Source organism: Sander vitreus, chromosome 12, assembly GCF_031162955.1.
Source record: "Sander vitreus isolate 19-12246 chromosome 12, sanVit1, whole genome shotgun sequence".
Classification (NCBI taxonomy): Eukaryota; Metazoa; Chordata; class Actinopteri; order Perciformes; family Percidae; genus Sander; species Sander vitreus.
The window spans coordinates 20882439-20896531 of NC_135866.1; the positions used below are offsets into that span (position 1 = coordinate 20882439).

Genomic DNA, 14093 nt, shown 5'->3' on the forward strand with positions numbered 1-14093 from the left:
GAAAAATGGTATGTCAGTTTTGCTGATGTCTATAGTAACAGTAGCCTCCAATTTGACATCCACCAAACATTGGTTTTCAGTTTTTTTTCCTCTTTTTGGCTTTTCTTTGACCTCCTTAAAAGAACAAGCTATGTTTCCCAGGGCCCAGCTATTTGAAGCTCATAGTTTTGGTCATCCAAAGTTTTCTGTTCAAACTCAAGCCGTTCAGACACTGTCCCCACTTACATTTCCACAATGGCAGGGTCCTGGGGGCCAGACCATAGCCGCCCTACACTCTGCCCACAGTTGAGTTGCCTCTGGCAGTACTACTGCGTGCTTTGTGTGCTGGTTCTGGCCGCCGATCAGGGAAACCCCACAGTCTCTCCATGGTGAATGTCGAACGCCCTGCCAAGACCATTATGCATCCCTTCAATGGCCGTGAATAGCAGCACACTACAGTACAGAAGATTTGAGAGATGTGCAATTCACCCAGGGCTACACTGCGAGACCATGACACAGATACCGACATTGGTGAACTGAACTTATTCCTGACATGGCTTCTCTTTGTTGTGTCTTTGAGTCTTTTTCTTTTTTCCAACAACAAAACAAATCCTGATAAAATGTGTCCTACGTTGCACTGCACAGGAAATATGAAAACAGTTAATTCCATGACACAGTTAGTGAACAAAGTCTAAACAAGCATTAGTCTTAAAAGCCAGGGTGTGACTTAGTGTGGCTGAGTGAATGACAGCGGGAGGCCTATTATGTACACATTTAACAGTCTTAAATATGGGGATTAAAGCTCTTTCCATAATTTCACCACAATGTTTACGTACAACACACTGTACCACACTGACCTACTAACCTCAAGGACACAAAAATCAATCCTAATGCCATTCTCCTGAACTCTTATATATTTCTCTTTCTCTTTCTGATGACCAGAGAAATTACCAAACTATAACATATCTAATACCCACTCTCCTTAACATTTTCTGCCTATAATAGTCCCTCTGTAGTCATTCTAAGTTGCTTGTCCGATCAGTGTCAAAAACGTAAATCTAACAGAATTAGATTTGAAATGTTATCTACATTTAGCACAGAGGTACATCTGTCTATTAATTTAAAACTCATGCAGCGTTTCCCAGCACTCCCACAGTCCAGTGGCATATTGCGATAGTGGATATCAAGATGAGTCACATCAGCTAGCAGGCAGCTGGCAGGCTAGCAGCATCAGCCTATCCCGTTAATCTTACAATTAGCCTTCACTGATCCCATCAGGACTGCCTGGATCTGGGGTGCAAAGCCTAAAGGTTTATCCTGCAAGTCCGCCCTCACCCACACAACACAAATGGGGCGCACATACAAATACACTGCACACCCCAAATAGTTGAGCGTTTTCTAATACTAATCATAGAGGTAACATATTCCAAACACAATGCCAGGAAACTGGAGCTTGCCATGCCTACGCCTCACTGTCCCCCACTGACGTGTCTGTGGGTCCCAATGTGTTTCAAGAGGATCGCGGTAGTGAAATGTGTCACGGAGGTCAGACCCAGAAGTTAAAGGGGCAAATTCTGCGCTCTTCTGACACCAGAGGGGTAGGGGGTCTGGGGGTGTTGGGCAGCAGCCAAGTGACATGCCGTGACAGGCCTCAAGGCTTCTTAAAGTAGGGAGGCATGGAAAGCACAAAAGCAAACACTCATACCAACAAATGCAACCACAAATACACACAGACACATGTGAGCACATTCACTCAATGTGTGCAAACACCCACACAATTACATACCTGTCAAATGGTGGATCTAATGCCTAAAATAAACCTGCCAACCTCTCACAACTACCATTTGGCAAGTTAAAAAGCATTTGGATACACCATATAAATTATACAGTTATTTTATGACGATAAACTGTATTATTGTGAAATACCTGGCCGCATTTTCAGCTGTGTCTGTGAGTTCAGCATGCATGCGCACTCTCTTGCCATCATATGCTCCATCATGGCAGTTAGTTTAGGATGTTTCATGGGCACCGACTGGACAGAGAAAAGAATCGTCTTACTGATCGGAAAAAGGAATGCTGGAGGCAATTACCTCCCTGACTCTGTGTCCTCAGGTCAAAAGGGGACCGGCCATAAACGCCTGGACACCAACAGAGACAGACCTCTGACCATGCAGGCCTTGTTTCACTCTCCCTGCAGCCACTAACATGAGCTGGTGGAAGAAGCCTTGGCTGTTTAAATTTATGACACTATGTCATTCTGTGTCATGAACGAACAATTCATGTATTCATCCTGACACGAACGCAAAAGGAGATAGTAATCCTGCTACTTTTTAGCATATGAAGATAGAAATGTCTCATCATAAAATAATAAATTAATACATTCTTTCCCACCCTTGTTTTTTTTGTTGTCACTGATGTGTACAGGTGTTAACACTCCTGCCATTACCTATCGTGTCTTCAACAGGATGATGTCAGAGCAACGATAATTATGTTCCTTTTTCCTGCTGAATGTGTTTGACAAGCTCAACAAGAATATAATACACACTTGCCGAATAGGCAGGCTACTCTGTCAGACAAAGGGATTGAAGCCTGGTGCTCTGGATGCCAAACAGCTGAAGACACTTTAATTATCATGAAACCTATTGCATGATGTCATTCTATTGCAACCTATTCACTCACCAGCAAATTAGGGCAAAGCTTGAGTGGCAGAACATTTTTTAATTCCTAGTTGATATTGCTATTAAAACATCTTTATAAGTTAGAGCATATTGTCATTAAATGATTCAAGGTAATAGACTAGGTTTTACTTTTCCATTCATGCCCTGCAAGGAATTTTTCAGTTGTTACAGTGCAGCTTGAGGAGAACTGAATGAAAAAGTCTGGGATGTACCATTACAATTTAGGGGGTTACTAATTTGACATGCATTAAGTATCTGTAAGTGGAATTCACCTAATACAATGTTATTGTGCAGAGTATACTTATAAAGGCTTTTTGTTTTTGGAATAAGAAATATAAACTTGCTTGGGTGTGTTTTACGTGACAATGAATCCTGCAAGAAAAATAACTCCCGTTCTGTGGCAGCAGGTTGGACCATGCCAAGATGATGTTACGAACAGCCTTTTAAAGTCGCTCCACTTCCGAGATGAAGCAAAGTAGACCTCCACTGCACAGCAAGAAGGCGAGGACTGACAATCTATCTGTCTGAAATAACGCCAGTTAGACAGGATATGTTGAGAATACACAGTTGGACTTTGGGATGTTTTATGGACTCGGAATCGAAGTCGGAGTTTTCTTTTCGTCCAAATCTATGTAGAACGTGGCGTCTGCAATTGCATTGAAATAGGTCTAAATGTGCGTGCATTTTTTTTGATTAGCCTACTTGCAAAGACAACAGCAGCAACCTGGACTACTATTTTGAAACAGGAATGGTTTATCCTCCCGAAGGTTTATTCTACATCGAAATGGATCAAGCACCACCAGGTAAGTTAGGGTTAAAGGCAACCATTGTCTGATCTGCAGGGGGTCAGAACACGTTTTATTCGTTTTTTTACTTTCTCCTTTTGCTTGCATCATCTTGTGTAATGTCGGTAATAAAGCTGACATCTGACAAATGCTGTGCAGGTGTTAGTAAAAACGTTATAATGGCTAGGTCGGTCCTCGGCGCTGAGCTTCCCCAGTGGCATTGCCCAGGCATGCATAGCGCAATTCACTTGCCAATTACGTAATACCTTTCGGTAGACCAGGCGCAGTGGCGTTTCTTTTGTCCCAGCGCATATGACAAACTTGGACACAAATGCATGGCGGTTTTGCATCTCCTCGTGAGCCAAAAGGGTTTATCAAAGGCGTGTGACAGTGTAAATAGTGCATTTTAAAGGGAATGTAGTTGCACAGGGTGCGTTAATGAGCGCCGCATGAAACGACCGCTTTGTTCTCCTCTGCAGCCAGCCGTGGTTAATTTGTGTGCTAGCTCTGAAAGTAGGATAGAGGCGAGCAGACTAGACAGCTCGTCTCATGACTTAACTCCGGCAACTCACGAACACTTCATTTGTTATTGACATTTTGTCATTTGACCTCCGCGTTATTACATTGTCTTAACAGTGTATTGACACTTGTTTTCCGGTCCTATTATGTCTTATTCTAAATAACCACCTAGCTCATTTGATTTGACTTTAGTTAGACTAATAAAAATTGCACCATGTTAGACCCCGTGCATTAATACTTTGAAGATGATTATTAAAAATTGAAGTTGATATACTACAATATAGTATGAACTTAAAGTGGACAGTAGTGACACACCATAAGAACAATGCAGATGCCCTGTATTGTTCCTATAAGGTCTGTGTGCTGGATGGATGTTTCAGTGACAAATCTGTGTTTGGTTATTAAGACTTAATTTACTCTTTATTTTCTGGATTGGACACGGGGCAAAAGCCAAGCTACATGCGTGACTGAGTTGATTTTTATTGTATTATTCCACACTTGCATTACGTGGCTCTTGTCTGTACTGGTATGTGTGTGTGTGTGTGTGTGTGTGTGTGTGTGTGTGTGTGTGTGTGTGTGTGTGTGTGTGTGTGGGCGGGGGGGGTTTCAAAAGCCAGTAGAGTTTCTTGGCAGGAGACAGAAAGAGGAAGGTGTGCAGATTTAATTTTGCTGAGTTCAGGAGCCGCGGCTTTGCGTTTTGCGCCTGCCACGGTGCTGCTGCACCTGTCTTTTGTTTATTTTAAGGTCAGAAAAAGAGGAGAGCGGATGGTGGGAGAAACCCACATTTTCTACTTTCTGTGAGTGCTCTTGTATTCTCCCTAACTGCCTCATGAAAGGCACTTTTGTCCTGCAGTGAAATATATCGCCCTTCACCTCCTCTTGATGCGGTCTGCCCTCCTTTTTCATTTTTAGGAAAACGCTTAGTCTTTCAGCCAGACTCACAGATCTTATGCCTTTAAGGTTGACGGAAAACTTAGGAGGATCTAAGTGTGCAATCATTATAAAATGGGAGGGGTGGTCCAAGAGGCTCTAAATATAATTTTTATTTATTATTATTTGATGCCTTTCATGCACTTCAGGACAGTGCCAGAGGCTGCTGCAAACTTTAGAAGTTGCACTTTAATCTACTTTGCAAGAGTTTGTAGGCAACTAGACGCCTCATTCTGTGAATCTTTGGAATAATAAAATAAATCATATTTCATTAGTTTACTAATAGTGCTCAGAAATTGGGACTAACTGCCACATTTCCTTTTTAGTGCTGACCACACTTGTTAAATGATGTGACAAGTGATATCTCTTGGAAACATGCCTGGGCTTGTCCAGAGCGAGAGAGAGCGAGAGAGAGATCATTAGATTGAAGAGGTCATGTTTACAGTAAATCACTTGATCTCACAACAGATCAATGATTTACAATGTCTGATAGATCTCTTTCTAAGAATCTGCTAGCCCACTCCTTTGCATTTAATTTTCTTATCTGTCTGTCTCTTTTGCTTGCAGCTCTCCCTCCCAGGTCAACAAAGCCAGTGCACTCCACCATGAACAACAACTGCCCTGCGCCACCTACATATACACTACAGGACGCTGAATGGTATTGGGGAGACATAACAAGGTAAAGTATCTTCACTTTAAACATGCCATAATTCTTACAAACACTGAGTTTGTGATGTTTGATTGTTTAACGTATTGGTATGTTAGATTCGCTAACTGTTCACTGATTTTCCCTCAGGGATGAGGTGAACGAGAAGCTCCGAGACGCACCTGATGGCTCCTTTGTGGTGCGCGATGCATCCACAAAGCTGCAAGGAGACTTTACGCTGACGTTAAGGTAGGCAATTAGGGAAAGAGAAATCTAATCCTAACAGCACTGCCACAAATATCATCAACGGGGTTTACATTTGATTTTACATTAATAATCTCATTTTTGTGCTTTGCCGTTTCACTTTCTCAGGAAAGACGGACACAACAAGCTGATCAAGATTTACCACCGTGATGGGAAGTACGGCTTCTCGGACCCCCTCACATTCACTTCAGTAGTGGAGCTCATTTGGCACTATCAGCACCATCCGTTGGTGGAATACAACGCCACACTGGACCTAATGCTCACCCATCCCGTGTCCCGTTTCCAGCAGGTTAGTGAGCACCATTATTCTGTTTTTGGATAAAAATGTCGGTCAATATTTTGACATTGCAAAAAATGTTTGATACAGGATAGTATTTTTTTGTTAAATACGGATGATTAGGAATTGTACATATTTAAGTGTCCTTTTTTTTCAGGTGAAAGAGGACAGTGTCGATGTCGCTGGAAGAAAGCTCAAGGAGGTTCACTGTCAGTATCAAGAGAAGTCAAAGGAGTTTGATCATCTTTATGAAGCCTTCACAAAGACCTCGCAGGTAAAACAAACGCATTAAACTAACTCTCATCTCTCATGTCTGCGCTAAGACCAATACATCAGTAGAATTTGTGTCCATCAGTCTCCTGAGTATTTTTTTTAATTTAGTGGACGTATTCTTTGTGATGCAGGAGATCCAGATGAAGCGAACGGCAATTGAGGCCTTTAACGAGACAATGCTGATCTTTGAGGAGCAGTGTCGTGAACAGGAGCGTTACGGAGAGGAGATTGAGATGAACAATCAGTCCGAGGGAGCTGACAAAGATCTGGAGAGGTACTTCATTACATTATCCAAAAAAAAGCTCCCCTAAATGTGGTTTATATTTGGTTGCATGTAGAACCACGTTTATTGATCTGTATTCAGACCTGTGACCTTTTGTTTCCCTCTCGTTAGCTTTCTAATAAATTATGAGAAGCTGAAGTGTCGCCTCGGGGAGATCTACGACAGCAAAATCCATCTGGAGGAAGACTTGAGAACGCAGGTGGAGGACTACAGAGAGACCGACAGGAAGATAAACAGCTTGCGGCCTGACCTCATCCAGCTACGCAACATCAGAGACCTGTACCTCAAGTAAGTATATTGTTTGTGGTATCTGTGGAAAATGATTTGTGTAGCTGCACTGTGAAGTATAGCTATTCTATATTAAAATCAAACCTTTCTTTACACCGCTCCTTGCAGCTGGCTTAATCACAAAGGCGTCAGGCAGAAACGCATAAATGACTGGCTGGGGATACTGAGCGACAGCCTTGATGAGTAAGTTCCAACAAATTCTTCTTGGAAACCATGTTAAAGAGTGCAACTTGTAAATGAGAGAGAATAGTAACAGAACAGTTACGGAGGTGTAACAGTACGACTCTTTGTTTTTGTTTTTTTAGCACATATGTGTTGAAGGGAGACGAGAAGAATTTGCCGCATCAGGATGAGACAAATTGGTTTGTTGGAGAACTGAGCCGGACGCAGGCCGAGGAGATGCTTCAAGGTAAAGCTCCTGGAACGTTCCTGATCCGCGAGAGCAGCAAACAGGGATGCTACGCCTGCTCTGTTGTGTGAGTATATCATTTTGGAAAAGCAGCATCTGGAGAATGGTTTGAGAGTAATATTACGCATTGGTGTAATTGTGTGACACGCATTGATTATTGTTTTTTTTTCTTCATTCATTACAGTGTGAATGAAGAAGTGAAGCATTGTATGATCTACAGCACACCGCAAGGATACGGCTTTGCTGAGCCCTACGACGCCCACTGCACACTGAAAGACCTTGTCCTGCACTATCGCCTGCACTCCTTAGCGCAACACAATGACGCCCTGGATGTTCGGCTGTCACATCCAGTACACGCCAAAGATGCAGCCACGCCTTCTCAACACGCAGAGGAACACAAACTCTTACAGACTCCAAAACACACGGTGGGGCTCCCGCCTGCCGCTCCAGAAATGTAATCCAACGGTAAAAAGACAAAAGGACATGTTTACTGTATCCTGCGAGAATGACTGCATCGAGGTGCATTGTGTAAAGTTTTGCACTACAGTGATTCCATCGGTTTTTGTGAATGGGATTTCACAGATTGAAGTGGGACTGGAACTTGAATGTCAGCTTGAACTTTTGTTTTCAAAGAGACTGTTTAAGCTTTTAATATTATTATTTTTTTTTGTACTTCATTTATTGCCGCTTGTTTAATGGACACCTTTTTTAGTAGGGATGTTGAAAACCAGAAAATTGCTCACTGACATCAGGTGCTGCACCTTTTGTTTGACTTCAGCTTTTAAAACTAGAGTTGATGTTGCTAGAGATGTCCATTTCCCTAGTTACAATTGATTCAGTTCTGACCAATAGTATAGTAATATTTGTGCCTCATTCTTGCGCATATGATGGCAAATTTTGAGCACAGAAAAATATTTTTTCTAAGCACATACATTATATTTAGAGAACTTTATCATGCAAAGAGAATTTTAATTTGAGTGACAATAATAATTTTCTCCTCCAAAATGTATTAACCTGGTTTGCTAATATCTACATTAGCACACAATAACCTCTTTTAATGTGTTTTCCACATTTGCCCCGTTAATGTGTAAATTGAATTACATGGTTTAGAAGGTACTACATCTCATTTTATGAGAATGTCATGAGGTTGTTTATAATAATTAGTCAATAAAGTCAGCTAGATATGTAAATATTAGTCAATTCAGGTTTCTACATTTATAATACCTTGGACGAGTAGCTGGCAATCACCAAGGTAGCCGACTAGCTACTGCATATGGCAGACGTCAGCTCGCAACCTAACAAGATCGCTTGGCTGCAAGCTAATAAAGTATAGACTAACTAATAAAGTTTATAGGTATGTCACCAAAACTGTATGAACTACTATTGTGGGGCTGCAGATCATTCTTCTAGTGCTCCCCTACTCCCCTGGTAACTGATAATACTAACAATCTGATTGGAGACACAACAGCCAATCAGAAATGACCTACTGCAACTTTTCTGATAGGCTGCCATTGTGGCACACAGTAACACTCTGTCAAGTTGAGCACCCAGACAAACCTGAGAGCGCGCAGAGCAGAGATGTTGAGAAACACTGAACTAGTGTCCGATCACAAAGAGCATTTTAGAGGGGAAATTTATAAAACTGAGGTGCTCCTATGTTGATATTAGGAAACACTGTAACAAGTGCATGGAGCACAAAATAGATTTTTGTTCGCTTAAATTACAAAATTCTTTGCGTGACAATTTCTCTACAAAATATAACTCATGTGATTCTACAAACTCTGTGTGCAAAATGTCCCATTGTGTGCTCAGGAATAAGAAATGCGTTAATACTACTTTGTGTAGGAGGAAAATGTTTTTCGTCATACTGGTTTGGTGGACCAAACCATTTTTGGGTAAATGCCACGTGTGAATATGTGAAAAGTCGTGGTGCAGCTTGACAATTTGCCCCTTTCTTAACAAATCCATATACAATGGATAAGTATGTAGCATTAACATCCTGTAGAATACCATTGTATGAGAGCATACTCAAATGTTATACCCATTGACCAAAGCACTTGATAGTGAGCAAAAATACATCCCTTTCAAGTCTGGTAATTGCATTTGGGCAAGGGGAGGGCAATTTATGTACACCTGCTGATGTGCTGATCAAAACATAATCTGAAGTACTGTATGTTATATTCTGTTACTCAAAGAAGTATAAGCTTTTTGTATTCTATATATATTTTTTCTATAAACACGCCACAAGATGAGAAGCTTGAAAGTGCAATCCAACAGTATTTCTATTGTTGCAATGTATGACGATGATGATGGTGGTGAAGGTAATGCTGTTTTGAGAGGTTGACATTTGCCACAAAAATGCACTCTCTTTGGTGGTGTCGGTATGATGTGGCCTCCGATGTTTGTGTGAACTGCCAGAGGTCCGGAAGTATCCTGCCTCCATTACTTGAACTGTGGCATTGCTCGAGCTATGAATGTTTTTCATGACATGTAGGCTGCATAGCTTAAGAGGAAAGGAATCCATGTTGAACTTGGCACATTTTTCAAGTTTGAGGACAATAGATACTCTGTACAGAGAAACTGTAAAATGTATTTCTGAGGTTGGTTTATGGAAGGAGGGTGATTAAGCCTCTTATAAAAATATAACTCCACTGGGGGATTGAGGAAACTATTCGGGTGAAGCTATGTGAGATCCTGACCTTTTACTTGCTGAAAGACAATAAACTGATGAGGGTTTTGTCAATTTACGTAATCCATTGGATTTTTTTTTCATGGTCTATTGCTGATACTGTGCGAGCAATGCAGAATGTCAGTTTATTATTTAAGGTAAATTGTTTTTCTGACATGGGTAGAAAAATGATGAAATACAAACCACAGAATCACTTAAAGTGAGATAACTAGTTATATGAAATTCACCGTCTGTCTCTAGTGGAGCCATTGCTGTCCGATGAGCTTATCCTTGGGTCAGAAGAGATAGGAGACAGCGAGGGCACTGGAGGACAGACTGTGGACAGATGGAAGAGAAAGGAAGCGATAAGACAATGGCAGGATATGTGCAGGCCCTTTCCCTACTCAGCCTGGCCTAGTGTTGAGTCACTAGAAAACAATCTATCAAACCTACTTTGCTTAGAACGTGCTGTATTGTTAAACACAATTTTTCTGAAGTTCCTGTGAAAGGAATGCAGCTCGACTGTAAACATTTAGTGCTCTCAGCTAGCTTGAGAGCAGCTTGAGTTTTGTCTCTAGAACTTAATCACACGGCCATGACCAGTATTAGCTTATAAATACACAAATGTGTGTAAATTATAATTTTGTTTTTATTTACTTTAGCACCATCTACAAAGAAACACTTGTGTAAACCCTAGGATAAAGCCACTGCTAATGATGATGATGATGACCGTGACACCACCATTGCCCTCCATGATCAGAGCAACAGGTGGCCTGTGTCAACCATAACATAAGGTCTGTGTTAGGTAGGGATTAATGAGGTACAGAGGGCAGGGATGTACTGGGGGAGAGCCTCAGTTCCAGGCCACGGATTACTCCCTCTTACCTGTGTCAGCACAGAGAGCTGGTGGACAGACAAGCATGCTATTCGGCTAGGATGGACCAGATGTAGGGGAGATAGCTGGATGGATGGATAGATAGATAGATAGATAGATAGATAGATAGATAGATAAATAGACAGATAGATAGATAGATAGGATAGACTGTACCAGCGCTGAGTCACACTCTGCGTGAGAGTCCGAAAGGCAGGGACAGAGTGGGTAGAGAAAGTGTGTGGGGTACACAGAAAGGGAAAGAGGAGGGACAGGAAAGAGCGCATTTTTCTAACTCCTGTACAGGATGGTAAAAAAATGAAGGCTGGAAAGGTCAAGCAAGTGACCTGAAAAACAGTCCAACCTGACTTTACCCCAAAGCCATTTTGCTTTCACAGCAATATAGCTTACACTGCCCAGTCCTATTTTCCTTAGCTAATACAATTTTTTCTATGGTTTAATCTATGTAAAAGCCCAGCCCCCACGCATGTTTCTTACTCATACATACACAGCACGTCTCTACTTTCCTCCCTTTCTATTTCACCTCAGTCGCATAACTGGCTCGTTTAAATTCATAGTAATTTTGCTTTATAGTCCTCAATTTAAATAAGTCCTGGCTGGAGAGGCAGCAGGACGAATTACCTTTGGAGTCACGCCTAACATACACACACCATCAACTGTCACGCAGGCTCTCAGAAAAAGAGGTTTTCGCTTTTGGCAGCAGCCAATCGCGTCTTTCCTCCCCTCTGTCTCCGTCCGATTCCACAGTTTTCACGCTACCCAAAGAGCCAATAGGAGGCCGAGAACGTGTAGGGTATCGGCCAATCAACGGCCAGTTGCTATGTTGGAGGCAGAATCGATAAGAGTTCTTTTTTTTTTTTCTCCTCTCTTTTTTACTACCTCACATACACGCTGGCTTATAGGCTGAAAGCAAGAGATCCTGTTGCCTGCCAAGCAGCATGTAGGCTATGGACTGAACCATTAAACATACCAGCTCCACATTTTCTTTTAAGCCTGTCTAATACCAAATAAAAGCTAGTTTGTCTGTATATTGAGTTTGTATCTATTTATTTAAGAATGTAGGGTTAAAGGTTGATCACCCGATCACGTGTTGAGGTCATGGAAAAGCTAGAAAATTAAGTTGGAAAATTGTTTCCATGCCTGGAGGAATTATGGTAATTGATGCACATCAAACAAGTTTCAGAATGAAAAGTCTGTCGTGAAAGTTGTTACATAAGCTTTTATTCCTCTTTAGGCACTTTTTTCTTTAAAATCTTCGCTTTCCTTTGAAAGAGCAGCCCAAATAACAACATGTCTGATTACTTACAGTAAACCCCAATGTGCAGTAGTGGCTAAACAACATCTTGAATGCTACAGTGAATATTGTAAATATTCAACAAAATGTTTAGTATAACACTAAAACCATAACACTAAAGCCATGTGTCCAATGATTCTATGAACTGCAGCTTTAATTTGTATTTTAAGTCGAATAAATGATAAAGTGATCACACTGTAGTGTGAGGTGACACTGAGCCAGCTCTTATAAGGGGATAACATAATGCTGCTTGCTGACAAACCATTCAGGAGAAATTCCAATCCTGATCCACGGCCAAATCAGATTTGCAGATACCATCTTAAGAAGGAAAGGAAGATGATCCCCCCTCCTTGAAACAGGTAGAGCAGGACACTGACTCAACTCTAAAATAATAACTTTCCTTTTGGATAAATGCTCAACAAGTTTGCATGACATACATATTACATTGTACTTCGACTTCTCAAGGAAAATCCTCACAAATGATTTGAGCTGTAATAAACGAAGGACATCAGCGTCCCTCAAGCTCTCAGGACAATGTCATTGCGGGAGTTCGGCTCTCAAATAGATTAAAAAAGAACCAGCAGGCACATGGCCAGCAAACTAATGTCCACAGGACTGAAAGACTGCAGATGACAGAGAGGCTTCAGAGATCAAATCAGAAACCAGCTAGGTCTGAAAGCATAATACAATATGTACATTGTAGGTGGTGAACTCAGCTAAGGGTTACGCGGTTCACAAGTCCCGTCAGGCGAGGAAAGAAACTTTGTCTGACAAAATCAGAACAAATATGTAGAGGACATGAAATTGTATTATTTACAAATTGAAATACCCTCAGCATACAACAGGGATTTTTACAGTATAAGTTATGGGCAATATTATGGAAATAATAATAAAAACTCCTACCACAGAGAGCTGAAATTACTTGTTTTGCATTATCTGGTTCAATTTAAAGCCAATCATAAGTACTCAGTAAACGTGAACTCTACCTACTCCCATAAGAACCCTTAAGCTGTCAGTTTAATGATGTTTTTCTTTCCTGGTGAAAGCAACGTCTAGCCAAAGGACAGAGCTCTGATGAAAAAGTCAGACATACCCTGCACTTAAAACAGAATGGTAATTATGGTGACTGCTTTCCATAGGATGACCCTCACACTTTGCTTTTTCTCCCACTACATGGAAGATTCTGGGAGCAAGGCAAACACAGTCTGCTTCCCATCACCACAATGGAGAGACATGGTGAACGGTGAAACTAATCATCATGTTCATGACAAGCAAAAACATTGCCTATAGGAGAAAATAAATGAGAGAGTACTAGAGCCATGCCCAACAAAAAAAAAGGCTTAATCACACTGTAACAGAACCACTTTCATCAAAAGAAGTCTGTGTCACTACATTTCAAATTCATTTTAGCACCTCACCCACTTATTAAAACCTGTTTTACAGGAGAAACCTGCCCAGGCAGCAGCATAAAGAACAAAAGGCAAAGAAAAAGAAACATTCATATTAGAAAATGAAACACAGAAAGCCTAAACACTAGGGATAATGCATAGACATTCTCTCATTAAGCTTAATTTAAAGGATTTATCAGAGGCTTGTTTTATGCCTCTGGTAAGAAGTCATTAGCTACCAACAAAAAACAACAAACGTGTCAGTTATTTAAACCGACTTCTGATGAGCATATTATCATGCTGGACTTGTAGAGAACATGTATGTCCCTATACCATGCATCATACATTGAATGAAAGGAAGCTGTTGTCCAACTTCAAAAGTGACAGTGCTCGTACCACCAATGAGAAAAAACTAATCTTATTTGAGGATGAAGGATATATTCTTCTTCCAAATTTTCATCTTGATGGGTTCTCTGATCAGCATTTAAATGGGATGATTTGAATGAAAAGAAATCACAGG

At 41.1% G+C, this 14093-nt stretch overlaps 1 protein-coding gene across 1 annotated transcript; it reads left to right on the top strand.

Annotated features, from left to right (window-relative positions):
* The first annotated feature begins 3110 nt into the window (after positions 1–3110).
* LOC144526830 (phosphatidylinositol 3-kinase regulatory subunit gamma-like) lies at positions 3111–10078 on the top strand. Its single transcript, XM_078264508.1, has 10 exons — positions 3111–3460; positions 5459–5570; positions 5688–5786; positions 5910–6090; positions 6236–6352; positions 6483–6625; positions 6746–6922; positions 7031–7105; positions 7228–7398; positions 7516–10078. Exons 1-10 carry the CDS (start codon positions 3406–3408, stop codon positions 7787–7789), a joined length of 1404 nt encoding a protein of 467 aa, XP_078120634.1. The 5' UTR covers positions 3111–3405; the 3' UTR covers positions 7790–10078.
* Positions 10079–14093: the final 4015 nt, after the last annotated feature.